Genomic DNA, 13,672 nt, shown 5'->3' on the forward strand with positions numbered 1-13,672 from the left:
GGATTTTAGGTGGATACTCTAAAAAATAGAAAAATCTTATAAATTCTCACAAAAATTAGAAACATCCAACCATCAATCCAATAACTCTAATTATAATAACCACCAGATGTGTTATTTTCTATTAAATTACCCACCTCTGTCATTACGAAAATAGACTAAAGTAACCCCCTAAACATGTATCCAAATTACCCACCTTTGCCGTTATAGTAAAAATCTAAAGTAACCCCTTAATTTTTGTGTAAATTACCCACCTATGCCATTATAAAAATAATATAAATACTCTCCTAAATTTGCATATAAATTATCCAATTATATCATTATTATTACAAGTTAAATTACTCATAAATCTGAATCTAAATTATACAATTATGACAATATATTAAAGTGCAACAATATAAAATTCTAAATTACTATTTCTATCAGTATTAATATATTATTAATATTATTATTTATATAAAAATGCTACCCATGATATATGTCATCATATATTCATGTATGATGGAATAGATAAGAATACCAATTCACAAACAAATAGTTCAACTAAACATATATTAAATACACATGGAGGTGATGTAAAATAAAATCTATTATATCTACATAATGATAAATATATATTTTAGAGTATGCATTAGAATATTTAATAGATGAAATGAAATATACTGGTGCAAACTAACCTCTTCGTGCAAACCGAGCAAACTTCAATCTGAGCCACCGGATCAACATCCAAGGGGAGGCGCAGAGGGAGTGGAAGGGGGGATTTGTAAAAGTGTGATTACCCAATGCAAGGGGAGGCGGGCGGTTAATTGTAAAATTACTCAATCCCCACGTCCCTTGGATGTTAATCTGGTGGTCCAAATTGTAGTTTAAACTATTTGCTTGGTTTGCACCTGATATGTTTCCTAGATGAAAATTGTGTGAGATAGATAATTATAATTATTGACCTCATTCTTATATTAATTCTAATTAGCCGTGCGGGAGCACGGGTTGATAGACTAGTTAAACCTAATTAATCCAAAATTTGACCACTAATTGCTACAATAAGAATTCACTAATTGTGCATTAATTATACTTAATAGATTCATCTAGAGCTCTAATTGCAACTTATGCAGTTAGTTTTATATTAAGTTGACATCTGAATATTTGAATTGACATCTGAATATTCGATGTGACAGCTACTTAAAAACCAAACGAGACCTAAAGACTCTCATTCTAACTGTTAGGATTAATTAGATTAATTAATTAGTGATCAATAGGATAATCATGTCATTAGCAACTGTAATGACTTGACACCCTTTCAGAAGTTACGTTAGACACAAGACACCCTTTGGGGCAACAGGCACCCCTTCAGCCATGGCAACTGCCCTCTGGCTTGTATATATACTTTTTACTATACACAATCAAGAGATCGATCATTCATTCGTCAACCACTTGCAATACGTTATCACGCACGCACGCTCGGTCGCACCACTAACGCTACAGGCAAGGAACGAGAAGACGCCGGAGACCTCGCCGGACTTCTGCAAGGTAACCACTGATGGCGAACGCCACTGCTCCCTCCATGAACGCGATGGTGGATACCATCACCGACGCAGTTGAGACCGCAATCGCCCGCAGCAACGCCCCCAGTGGCCCTCCCCGCTTCATGCTGCAGAGCGCCGTCCGCCGGGCACTGCGCGACATCAATGAACATCGCACCCCGCTTCGCCGCTCCAATGGAGTTCTCACGGCAGACAGCGCTCGACGTTCGTCGCCGCGCACTCCATCGCTGCAGTTCGCCCTAGGCACTGGCCCGACGCATGGCGCGGCCATGTTCGTCAGGCGCCTGGGCGCTCCGCCGTCGTTGCTGCCAAGACCCCCGACGCCTCACCCGTCAGCTCTGCCGAGACCGTCACCGTCGATGACGATGATGCTGCCACCGGTGTCGTCCGCAGTCGCTGCACCATGGAACGAAGGAGGTGGAACCATGGCTGGACGCCGAGGCACTCCTCTGGCCTCCAACAGCAACGCCGGGGCGGAGGCTTGGCCTCCGGGATTCGCATACGACCTTGACGTCGCACTCCCGCCCCCGCCCCCGCTGCCTCGTGGCTCCTCCTACACTGACGCGGCGGCAAATCGGCTGCGCAGGGGCGCCCTTCCGCCGGGAACGGCTCTTGGCACCGGATTCGCTTCTTCCCCGACCCCGGGGGAGGCGGCTCCGCACCTCTGAGTGCCACCGGAACGGTCGGCGGGGACGGATCCGCCACGCCACGGCTTGCAGCGACGATTCTAATGGACCGAAGCTCGCCGGGGACGGGCGGCCCTGCTCTGTTGGCCGGCCTCCATGGCCGGGTTTTGTGCTCGCCATGAGAGGAAGAAGGGGAAAGGGGATTGGAGACTTGGAGGCAAGGAGGGACGGCGGCTTGGCAACGGCGGTGGCCTGGCGACGTCGGCGGGTGGCGACGGCGGCGGCCGGAGCAACCCACGGCGGCGGCGGCTCGGCACAGGGGGCGGTTAGGGTCCTCAAACCCTAACCGTCGCCCTTTTATAGGCCACCAACGATACTGGGCTGGGCCGGCCGAGTGCGCCTGGGCCGCTTGGCCTGCTGGGCTGCGCGCCTGGCCGATAGGCGGGCTGGGCCGTGCCTGGTGGCCGGGTGGGCCGGTCAAACGCGCCGCCTCTGACTGCCTTCTTCTTTTATTTTATTTTTTAGTTTTAACAGCATTATTAGTCTAATTAGCATCTGATTTAGCTAATTTGTTATCTTGTGAGACTTATCTACTTAAATTGTATTATATGCTGATTGCTCTGTACTATTGTACTTGTATTTGTATATATATTTGTGGATTAATTATATATATATTGCAATTAAATATTCTATGAGAGTATTTTTTTTGTGCGATCATATTTATTTTTGCACTATACACATAGTATTTTGTGTTCTTTTCTAGTAAATATATTGGTGCAAATAATTCCCACTGTTTTTCACACCTCGTACTTGTTTATATTGTCTCTACATCATAGAATCTTGTATGTTTGTGCCCCAAACTTTTAGCACTACATACAAGTTAACTAGAGCAATTCCAACGTTTGTTCATTAAATTGTACATATACTATTGCCTTAAATATTACAACATTCTCATGTTTGCTTTAATTTACCTTATGGTAAATTTATTAGTCCATAATTGTCCACGTAGGACCATGGCCACTAAGGAGTTCGAGGAACTCGCATTAGATGGCAGTAATTACCCTACATGGGCTTCTGATATCGAGATAGCGCTTGCATCTCGTGGACTTTTGGCCACAATAGAGCCTGCCCAAGCTGGAGTTGTCCTCCAAGACAAGCAAGTCTATACTGCTTTGGCCTTACTACGATTTTATATTCATAAGGATCTCAAAGCTGAATACCTTATGACTAAGAATCCTCGTGAATTATGGGACTCTCTGAAAGAGCGCTATGAGCAGCAAAAGGAACTCATTTGGCCTGAGGCCAATCATGAATGGAATCACTTACGTCTCCAAGATTTTAAATCTGTGCCGGACTATAATCATGCTGTTCATAAAATTTGCTCTAAATTGAAGTTTTGCGAAAAAGAGCCAACGGATGCAGATAAGATAGAGAAAACACTCTCTACTATGCTTCCGTCTGATCGTGTATTGCAACAGCAATACCGGGTCAAGAATTATCAAGTTTATTCTCAGCTTATTCATACATTGACTCAGGCCAAAAAACATGCCGAACTTCTTATGAAGAATCATCATAAGCACCCGGTTGGTTCGGCACCTTTACCTGAGGTTCACAATATACAGAAAAATGCTAAGAATAAAAAGTTCAATGGAACTACTCCAAAGAATAAATTTGGTAAACGCAAACATAATAAGGGGCAGAGACCGAATTCATACAAGAGGAACAAAGACAATGCGAGATCCAAAAATGACAACAAGTGTCATAGATGTGGTGACTTCTCGCATTTTTCTAAGAATTGTAGTGCTCCAAAGCATTTGGTTGCTTTGTACCAAAAGTCATTGAAAGAGAGCAAGCACCCAAGAGGAACAAGATATGAGACACACTTCAATCTTGCATCCGAGATTGTCAAGGATAAGGGTTGTTCACACAAGGAACCAAAAGAACAAGAGAACAACAACACTCTTCACATTGAAGAGAAAATTCCATCGACAGACAACATACTCATAGACTTCGGTTCTAGAGATATGTTTGGCGATATGGACTAATTTTGGTCCATCACTTGATATCAGATTGCACTTATGTTGTAATATATTTGAGTTGGCAATAGTTACCTTTCATTGTATTATTTGTTTTACTTACTAATTGCTTACATAAGTTATTTGTTTGTACATACCCATAAATATTGTAATATCATACTCTTATTTTATTCAATATTATATGCATGCGTCTATATGTTATAATATTAAATTATATTATATTATTATTTTACATATAGATGTCTATTGACTGCAATCCAAAAGAGGAAGAGTTATGCCTTGTGGACTCTTGTACCACAAACTCTATACTTAGGGAGATCAAATATTTCCAAACTCTTACAAAAAAAAGAGGGAAATATTATGACTATTGCTGGTCGTGATGCATTAATAGTTGGCTCTGGACAAGCCACTATTACTCTCCCTATGGGTACACAGATTACGATAGAGGATGCCTTGTTGTATCCTGATTCGACTCGTACCCTTTTAAGTTATAGAGATATCCGTAAGAATGGTTTTCATGTAGAAACACATGAAGACAATAAAGAGGAATTCCTTCTCTTTACTAAACTTACGAGATTTGGCAAACAAATCTGCGAAAAAATTTCTTCACTCCAAACTGGATTGTACTTTACATACATAAAGCCTATAGAACATGTTGCTTATAAGATAATTTTCCAAAACATCGATAAATTCCAGAATTGGCATGATCGACTAGGGCGTCCAGGACTAGGGATGATGAGGAAAATTATTAGCAATTCAATTGGTCATGATATGGAAAACACAAAGTTTCCCAGAATAAAGATTTTTGTTGCACTGCTTGTGCAACTGGAAAATTAATTTTAAGACCATCATATCTTAAAATTAGAGCTGAACCATTAAAATTCCTTGAAAGGATTCAATGAGATATTTGTGGTCCGATTCAACCATTATCGGGAACATTCAGATACTTCATGGTATTGATAGACGCATCTACTAGATGGTCTCATGTGTCCCTTTTATCGACACGCAACCATGCTTTCGCTAAGATAATGGCTCAACTTATTAAGTTGAAGGCTAATTATCCTGAACATCGGATTCAAACTATCCGAATGGACAATGCTGCTGAATTTTCATCCTGTGTATTTAATGATTATTGCATGGCATTGGGAATTCAGGTCCAACACTCGGTTCCATATGTCCATACTCAAAATGGTTTGGCTGAATCATTGATTAAACGAATCAAGCTCATTGTAAGACCATTACTAATGAATTGCAAATTGCCTACATCGTGTTGGGGTCATGCAGTTCTGCACGCTGCCGATTTGATCCAACTACGACCAACTGCATATCACGAAACCTCCCCATTGCAGTTAGTGTGTGGAAATCCTCCGAGTATTTCCCATTTGCGTAAGTTTGGGTGCGCTGTATACGTACCCATCTCACCACGTCAGTGAACATCGATGGGCCCTCACAGAAAACTGGGGATCTATGTTGGATATTCATCTCCGTCCATCATTAAGTATTTAGAACCTTTGACTGGGGATCTATTTCCTGCCCGCTTCGCTGACTGTATTTTTAATGAGGATCATTTCCCGGCATTAGGGGGAGAATTGTACCCAAAAAAATGCCAGGAAATTAATTGGAATGCTGAAGGCGTTTCATTCTCTGATCCACGTACTACAGAAACAGAACTACAAGTTCAAAGAATTATTGATTTACAAAATATTGCAAACAACCTGCCAGACGCTTTTGCTGATTATAAAGGTGTCACAAAGTCAATATATCCTTCAAGGAACGTGCCTGAGAGAGTGGAGGTACCTAATAAAACCATTCAACCCCAAACTGGAAACAAGAGGGAGAAGCACTTCCAAGAAGCAAGAAAAGACTGGAAATACATCTAAAATTTCCATTGATAGACACCTAAAGGACAAACAATGTCCTGTGGATATATGTGATCCACAATCTAGCCCAATTATGCGCATAAACACTGAGGCTGAAACATCGGAAGACCCCCAGATCCATCGTTTTGGGAAATCATGATGAATCTTTAAGGGTAGACGAAATTGCTATAAATTTCGTAGAAACTGGAGAGTCTTATGATCGTAAGTCCACAATAGTCGACTGTTACCTCTCTGAGCAAATTGCAAATATTCTTCAAACAGATTCAGATCCCAAGTCTATGACAGAGTGCAAGAAGCGCTCTGACTGGGATAAGTGGAAGATAGCAATAGAAACAGAGATTGCCTCGCTTTATAAAAGGAAAGTGTTTTCGGCTGTAATGCCAACACCTCCTCGTATCCTTCCTGTGGGATACAAATGGGTTTTCGTTCGTAAAAGAAATGAAAACAACGAAGTGGTGAGATATAAAGCAAGGCTAGTGGCACAAGGTTTTACGCAAAGACCTGGCGTTGATTTCAACGAAACCTATTCTCCAGTAATGAGTGGGATAACCTTTCGATATCTAATATCACTGGCAGTACAAAATCGTCTATCTATGCAGTTGATGGATGTAGTGACCGCATATTTGTATGGGTCATTGGATTCTGATATATACATCAAAGTTCCCGAAGGAATTAGTATACCAGATAATAAGGTAAATCGCAACATGTATTGTGTCAAGTTGCAGAAGTCATTATATGGCTTAAAACAGTCAGGCCGAATGTGGTACAATCGGTTAAGTGAATTCCTTAAATTGAAAGGATACACAAATAATGATGACTGTCCATGTGTCTTCATTAAGAAATCTTCAACAGGATTTTGTATTATATCGGTATACGTTGATGATCTTAATATCATTGGCAACGGACCCGATATTAATGAAGCACGTCATCATTTAAAGACGGAGTTTGAAATGAAGGATTTGGGTCAAACCAAATTTTGCTTAGGTTTACAACTTGAGCACTTTCATTCTGGTATATTTATATACCAAGCTGCCTATGTCCAGAAAATATTGGAAAAATTCAATATGGACAAATCATATCCGACAAAAACACCCATGGTAGTAAGATCTTTAGATACTGAGAATGATCCTTTTAGACCACGGGAAGAAGAAGAAGAGATATTGGGACCACATGTCCCATATCTAAGTGCCATTGGAGCACTAATGTATCTTGCTAACAACACCAGGCCTGATATTGCATTTGCAGTAAATTTGCTAGCAAGACATAGTGCTGCACCTACCAAACGTCATTGGGTAGGAGTCAAAACAGTATTGAGATATCTCAATGGCACTAGAGATCTTGGATTATTTTATAACAGAAATCAAGATCCAAGTTTGTTAGGATATACAGATGCTGGTTATTTATCAAATCCCCATAATGGCAGATCGCAAACAGGCTTTGTATTTTTACAAGGAGGAACGGCAATCTCTTGGAAATCTACAAAACAGACACTAGTGTCTACTTCCACCAATCATTCTGAAATAATAGCTTTATATGAAGCTTCACGTGAATGCGTATGGCTTCGCAGAATGATAAACCACATAATACAATCATGTGGTATAGGTGCGATTGAGACACCAACAATTATCTTTGAAGATAATTCAGCATGTGTTACTCAGATGGAATCAGGTTATATTAAGAGTAATATGACTAAACATATTATTCCCAAATTATTCTATCCCCATGAACTCCAAAAGAATGGAGAAATTGAAATCTTGCAGACTAAGTCATGTGATAATTTAGCAGATTTATTCACAAAATCTCTACCATACTCTTCATTTCGTAAATGCGTTGAAGGTAATGGTATGAAGAGACTTAGAGACTTGCAAGGATCAGGGGGAGAATCAAATAAAATATAACTTGAATAATCATCACATTATACTCTTTTCTTTATATGAGTTTTACTTCTAAAAAAAGAGAAGTTTTCTCACATAAAGTTTTTAATGAGGTAATGTTAACACATGGTAATTGTCATATTATCTATTTTTCTTTACAATGGTTTTTCAAGGATAATATATGACATATTGATCTCAGATCAAATTGTTTAGACTATGACTTTAGAATTACCTAAAGGGTCTATAAACATTGGGAGTTATATATATCATGGCGTTTCTCCTTATTTTTCACATAGGGTTTTAAGGAGTTTTACCTGGTATATCTATACACTTTGGTTTTTTTCCCACAGGGTTTTTCCAAAGCTTCAAGACTATGAATGATAAACAAGCAACGGTGCATACATATGATTAATTGATCAAGGGGGAGTGTTAGGATTAATTAGATTAATTAATTAGTGATCAATAGGATAATCACGTCATTAGCAACTGTAATGACTTGACACCCTTTCAGAAGTTACGTTAGACACAAGACACCCTTTGGGGCAATAGGCACCCCTTCAGCCATGGCAACTGCCCTCTGGCTTGTATATATACTTTTTACTGTACACAATCAAGAGATCGATCATTCATTCGTCAACCACTTGCAATACTAACTAATGATGGACCATCCAGCCATCCACACTGGATAGGAAAAAACAAAATTTTTACATGATACCACAAATATTCTTAATCCATGACGTGCTGTCATTCTACTCATCACATATGTGTCCTACTCCCTCCGTCTACAAAAGTTAATAATTTGGGATGGATGGAGTAGCTTGAAACATCAATCAATTCTATACTCGAGATTGAATCTTTTTTTCTCAAAAAAAGAATCTTTTCTCCAATTACAATTAATTAATTTTTCTCCAGAAAACAATCTTTTCTCCAATTACAATTAATAAATAGAAATGTTGAAGAGAAAATGTTGGACTCCCTTGATAGAACGATAGATCACCCGGAGGGCAAGCTCTTGAAACTTTGTTGCAACCAGTGCATTTATGGAAGGTCCGCATTGGACTGGAAGCAGCTCGTCAGAGTGGCTGGCTCCACTGGTTCGTGCGCATCTTTGAGACTTTGACCGCTTGCTTGGACCACATCGGACGGTCGCTGTGGCACACGACCTATCAACGACCGTGGTGTCCTGTTTAGGTCAAAAAAAAAAAATTGTGCAGTACTCATTACATCGAATCTTCGGACACATACATGGAACATTAAATATAGTTAAAAAAATTAATTACACAGTCTAACTGATTAACACGAGCTGAATCTTTTAAGTCCAGTCTATAATTAGATATTATTTGTCAAGTAACAATGAAATGTGCTACAGTACCAAAACTTTAACTTTTTCACAAACTAAATACCTAAAATTGGCATAAAACGTGTCTCCAATTCTTGAGATACTAGTATTTCATTTAAAAATTGTGAAAAAAGATTCTTTTAATTCAAATCCATGTTACAATAGTTTCTGAATTTTGAGAAAAGCGTTTCAGTAATTTTTTCCTTCGGTGAACCGTGTTTCTGTTTCATCGCTCTTTTTTTTTACCACCGTAAATTTCCTCATGCACCGAGCCTCTGCCAGCAGAGCAGCCTACGCGCTAGCGAGATGGTCGGTGAATCGCAATATTCCTGACGTTGTCTCCTACTGATATGACGCCACCGGAACATGTACCGCCCGCTTGTACTCAAATATTTCTTTTATTCTAGTCTAGGAAAAGAAATCGATGACTTGTAGTAGTACTTTTGTGCACTCCCTAGCAACTGACCCAGGTGCCACTGAAAAACCTGCCAGTGTGTGGCCTCTCTTTTGAGTATTAAAAGCTTGTAGTTTATGGATCGTTATTAAAAGCTGGCCAGGATTACTAAAAGATGGCCGGTAAAAAGTTAGGACTTGTTTGGATCCCTTGAATTAAAAAATGGTTGGATTGTTACTTTTGAGTGTTTAGTGTACTTTTTACAGCCATTATCTGAAGTAGATGTCTCCTCCAGCTTAGAGCTGACAAAGTTGCTAAAACAAGCTCTAGCTGGTCCAAACGGTCTATTTATAGCCGGGTCATAGTCCGGTTTTCAACTTTCCAACAATCCACTTCCATTTGGATTCACTTCAACTAAAGTTTAGCTTGCTAAAGTTTGGAGGTCTTTTTAGTAAACCAAAGGTTTGATTGCTGAACTTTAAAGTGACCATGCTACCCTTCATTTAAAATTCTGTTTGGTTTGATGGACTTTTCTTTAAGTCCCCGAGACTTATGGGATTTTAAAATCAAAATGAAGGGACTTTTTAGAGACTTTATGGGCTAGAGACTTTTGTTAGAGAAGACCCTCTTGAGGATCTTTTTGGGACTTTTAGACCCTGTTTGGTTTTCAGAAGTCTCTAGCCTCTCCAAAAGTCCCTAGGGCCAAACAAAAGTCTCACCCTGCTTAGTTTCAATAATTGAAGGGTCTAAACATTATTTAATGGAGAGTTCAAAAGACCTCTTTACCCCTTCTCCCTGCGTGCATGCGCCCAGGCGCCCTACCCTTCACCTACGCCGAACCTCCGTCATGTCTGATGCGCGGGCTCGTCATCGTTGTTGCCGGCCATGGCTGACGCGCGGGGCACGGATCCGGGACGCACGGGCGGATTCGGGACGCACGGGCGGATCCGGGACGCGTAGGTGACGGAAGGACGCGCGGGCGGCGGAGGGATGCGCTGCGCCGTCGGCGGGGGTGGGGGGTGTATAGCGGGCGGCGGCAACGGCAGAGATCTGGGGCGGCAGAGAGGGGAACGGGTTGGGGAAGAGGACGAGAGAGACAGGGGATGTGGATGAGGGGGGGCGGGGGGCATCGGGGTGTGGGAGGGGCGGACCGGGGTAGGGTAGGGGTAGTAGATGGAATTATAGCCCAGAAGTCCCTAAAAGCTCCTCACGAGGGTCTCCTCCAAGAAAAGTCTCTATCCCAAAAAAATCCCTAAAAGTCCCACCCTATTTGGTTTAAAAGTCCCATAAGTCCTAGGAACTTCTACAAAAGTCCCTCAAACCAAACAGGGCCTTAGCTTACATGAGGCCTACTATTCCACCCTTACCCCTGGTTCCCACCTCTTGGATGCATGTATTAGGGGTGATATGGTACTTTGTGCACTCATTTAATGACATCTAGTTTATTTTAGGCCAGTCTCAATGTATAGTTTCATCACACGGTTACCTAGACCAAAAACTAGGTAAGCGAGCCGGATAAGTTTCATGGGGATGAAACTCCTCTCACATCCCATGAAACTCTGCCTTCTCTTTTCTCATAAATATCCTGCCGCATCAACAAAATTAAATGCCATGAAACTCTTATGAAACTCTAATGAGACTAGCCTTAGTCCTTGGAACCAATTGGTAGAGACTAAAGTTTTTAGTTCAAGGACTAAAATTAGTCCAGGGATGTTTAGAAACCAAACACCACCATAACTCTGTACTCCACCCCTCCTATACGTTATTTCTCCCAAGGCCATTAATTGCGAGGATAGTTTGAATTTTTCATTACTTTAGGCCCTGTTTAGTTCTAAAAGAATTTATACAATATCCGTCATATCGAATCTTCGTACACATGAATTAAATACAATTAAAAAAAGTAACTAATTACACAGTTTAACTGTAAATGATGAGATGAATCTTTTAAGCTTAATTAGTCTATATTTAGATATTAATTGTCAAATAACAACGAAAGTGCTATAGTACACAAATCCAAAAAATTTCACGAACTAAACACGGCCTTAGCAGGTTTTAGCAATCCTTTGCTAAAGGCTAAAGCACTTTTGGGGCTCCAACTAAATTTTAGCAAAATTTTAGTTGGACCTGTTTGGATCTAAATTTGCTAAATTTTAGTTGGACCTATTTGGATTCAAATTTGCTCGTTTTATTTTATCAACTAAACTTTAGCAAGGGATCCTGTTTAGATTAACCAGAGCTTATAAAATAATTTATTTTTTAGAAAAATCTCTAGCTGACATAAACACGACCTCAATTTTCATGTGCGACGAATCCTGATGGTCTTGTGACGCCTAAAGTTTTTTGAAAGGCTATCTGAAGGTGAAGGCACACGCTGCAGGGCAGGGGGTAGGTGACATCATGCATCTTCTTGTAGCTCGAATGCTCGATCCGGGCGCCGGCAGAGGGACATCATGGCATGCAGTACTAGGCTGGTGCTCCGCGCCCTATCGAATTTCTTCCTCAATATAACTACAGTAGCTTGTCATATCAAATTTCTTTCCGATGCATAGGAAGAGCACTAAATGTAGTTAAACAAAATAAATAATTATACAGTTTAGTTGGAAATTGCGAGAAGAATCTTATTAGTCTAGTTAATTCATAGTGGGATAATATTTATTAAATATAAATAAAAGTGCTACAGTAGTCCAAACCAACATTTTTCACCACCTAAACACGCCAGTAACGTTGTCACCAGGGGCCTTGCCCAGCTCTGCATCGGAGCGTGCATTATTATTCCAGCCCAGCGGCATCTTCCCTCGGGCACCGCAAATTAATATAGATAATCTTGAGGACCGCTCTGCATAATTACCCTGCGCCACCCAAAGGAACCCAATCAATGCAAACAACAGAGACAGCACAATATTTTATTTTTCTTCTCTGTTTCCCTTCTCAATCAGGGAGCACTTGGAATTTGGGTGGATTTCATATGATTTGTGCTCTCTTGGTTTCAAAAAAATGTTTATTTGGTGGGATATTCAATTCTGTTTGGATCCCTGCAACTCATTATAAGCTGATGGATATTTGCTCATGCTCCGTTCCAAATTATGAGTCGTTTTTAGTTTTTCTAGGTGCATAGTTTTATTAAACATCTAAACATGTATGTCGGTACCCTGAGCTGGGGTACCCACTCCTACTGTGTCAAGACTCGCGTAGTTATCCGTAACTACGCCCTAAGGAGCTGAGCAGCCGGACCCCTGGGGTCCTCCTGGGGTCCTGTAACACCCCTGTGTTAATCGTACTCGCTAACCACGTGTTTAATCGCTAATCCTGTCTTGAGCACGTCATTAGCGATAACCGAGTCCGCGTTTTAATCTTTGTCTTAGCCGTTTTCGATCTCGTTTTTCTCACCGATCCGAGTTCCAAATCAACTTTCGCCCGAAACGAAAGTTGTAGATCTTTTAATCCTCTACAACTATTATTTTGGCCAAATTTCAAGTTGTTACATGAAATTTGGAGTTTTAGTTAACCAAAAATCGAGTCAAAATCCTTAAATTCGATCACTGTGCTCTCCAGTGCCTTTACTGTGACGCTCGCCGGCCATACCGGCGATTGTGCTCGTCGGCGCCTCCTCCACGCATCGGCCGTCGACGATCCTCGCACGCCGCGCTGCGCGTCCTTATCCGGTCGCGGTGCCGTCTCCGTTTTTCCCCCTTCCATCGTCTTCTCCTTCCTCGAGCTCACGCGGAGCCGAGACGAGCTCGAGCCGCCGTCGTTCGTCGCACCAGCCAAACCTCGCCACCCCGTCTCGATTCGCTGCACCCCAAGCCGAGTAACCTCGTCCTTCACCTCCTACGACCCTCCGCGAGCCCGTTTGAGCTCCACCTCGGCCGAAATCGACCCGCAGACCGCCGTTCGCCATTGCCGTTCCCGCAGAGCATCACCCCCTCCGTCGAGCTCCCACCTCCGGCCCTCCTTCGCGCAAACCAAGCCCTCGGTGAGCTTCCCC

The 13,672-nt window shown here is 41.4% G+C and overlaps 1 protein-coding gene across 1 annotated transcript; it reads left to right on the forward strand.

Annotated features, from left to right (window-relative positions):
- Positions 1–1,534: 1,534 nt before the first annotated feature.
- LOC120667996 lies at positions 1,535–2,206 on the forward strand. The gene has a single exon (XM_039947963.1). It carries the CDS (start codon positions 1,535–1,537, stop codon positions 2,204–2,206), a length of 672 nt encoding a protein of 223 aa, XP_039803897.1.
- Positions 2,207–13,672: the final 11,466 nt, after the last annotated feature.

Source organism: Panicum virgatum, chromosome 3N (genome assembly GCF_016808335.1).
Source record: "Panicum virgatum strain AP13 chromosome 3N, P.virgatum_v5, whole genome shotgun sequence".
NCBI classification, from domain to species: domain Eukaryota; kingdom Viridiplantae; phylum Streptophyta; class Magnoliopsida; order Poales; family Poaceae; genus Panicum; species Panicum virgatum.

Excerpts from the sequence above, each read along its gene's own strand:
- LOC120667996 (XM_039947963.1), top strand. The coding sequence starts at position 1,535 with ATGGCGAACGCCACTGCTCCCTCCATGAACGCGATGGTGGATACCATC.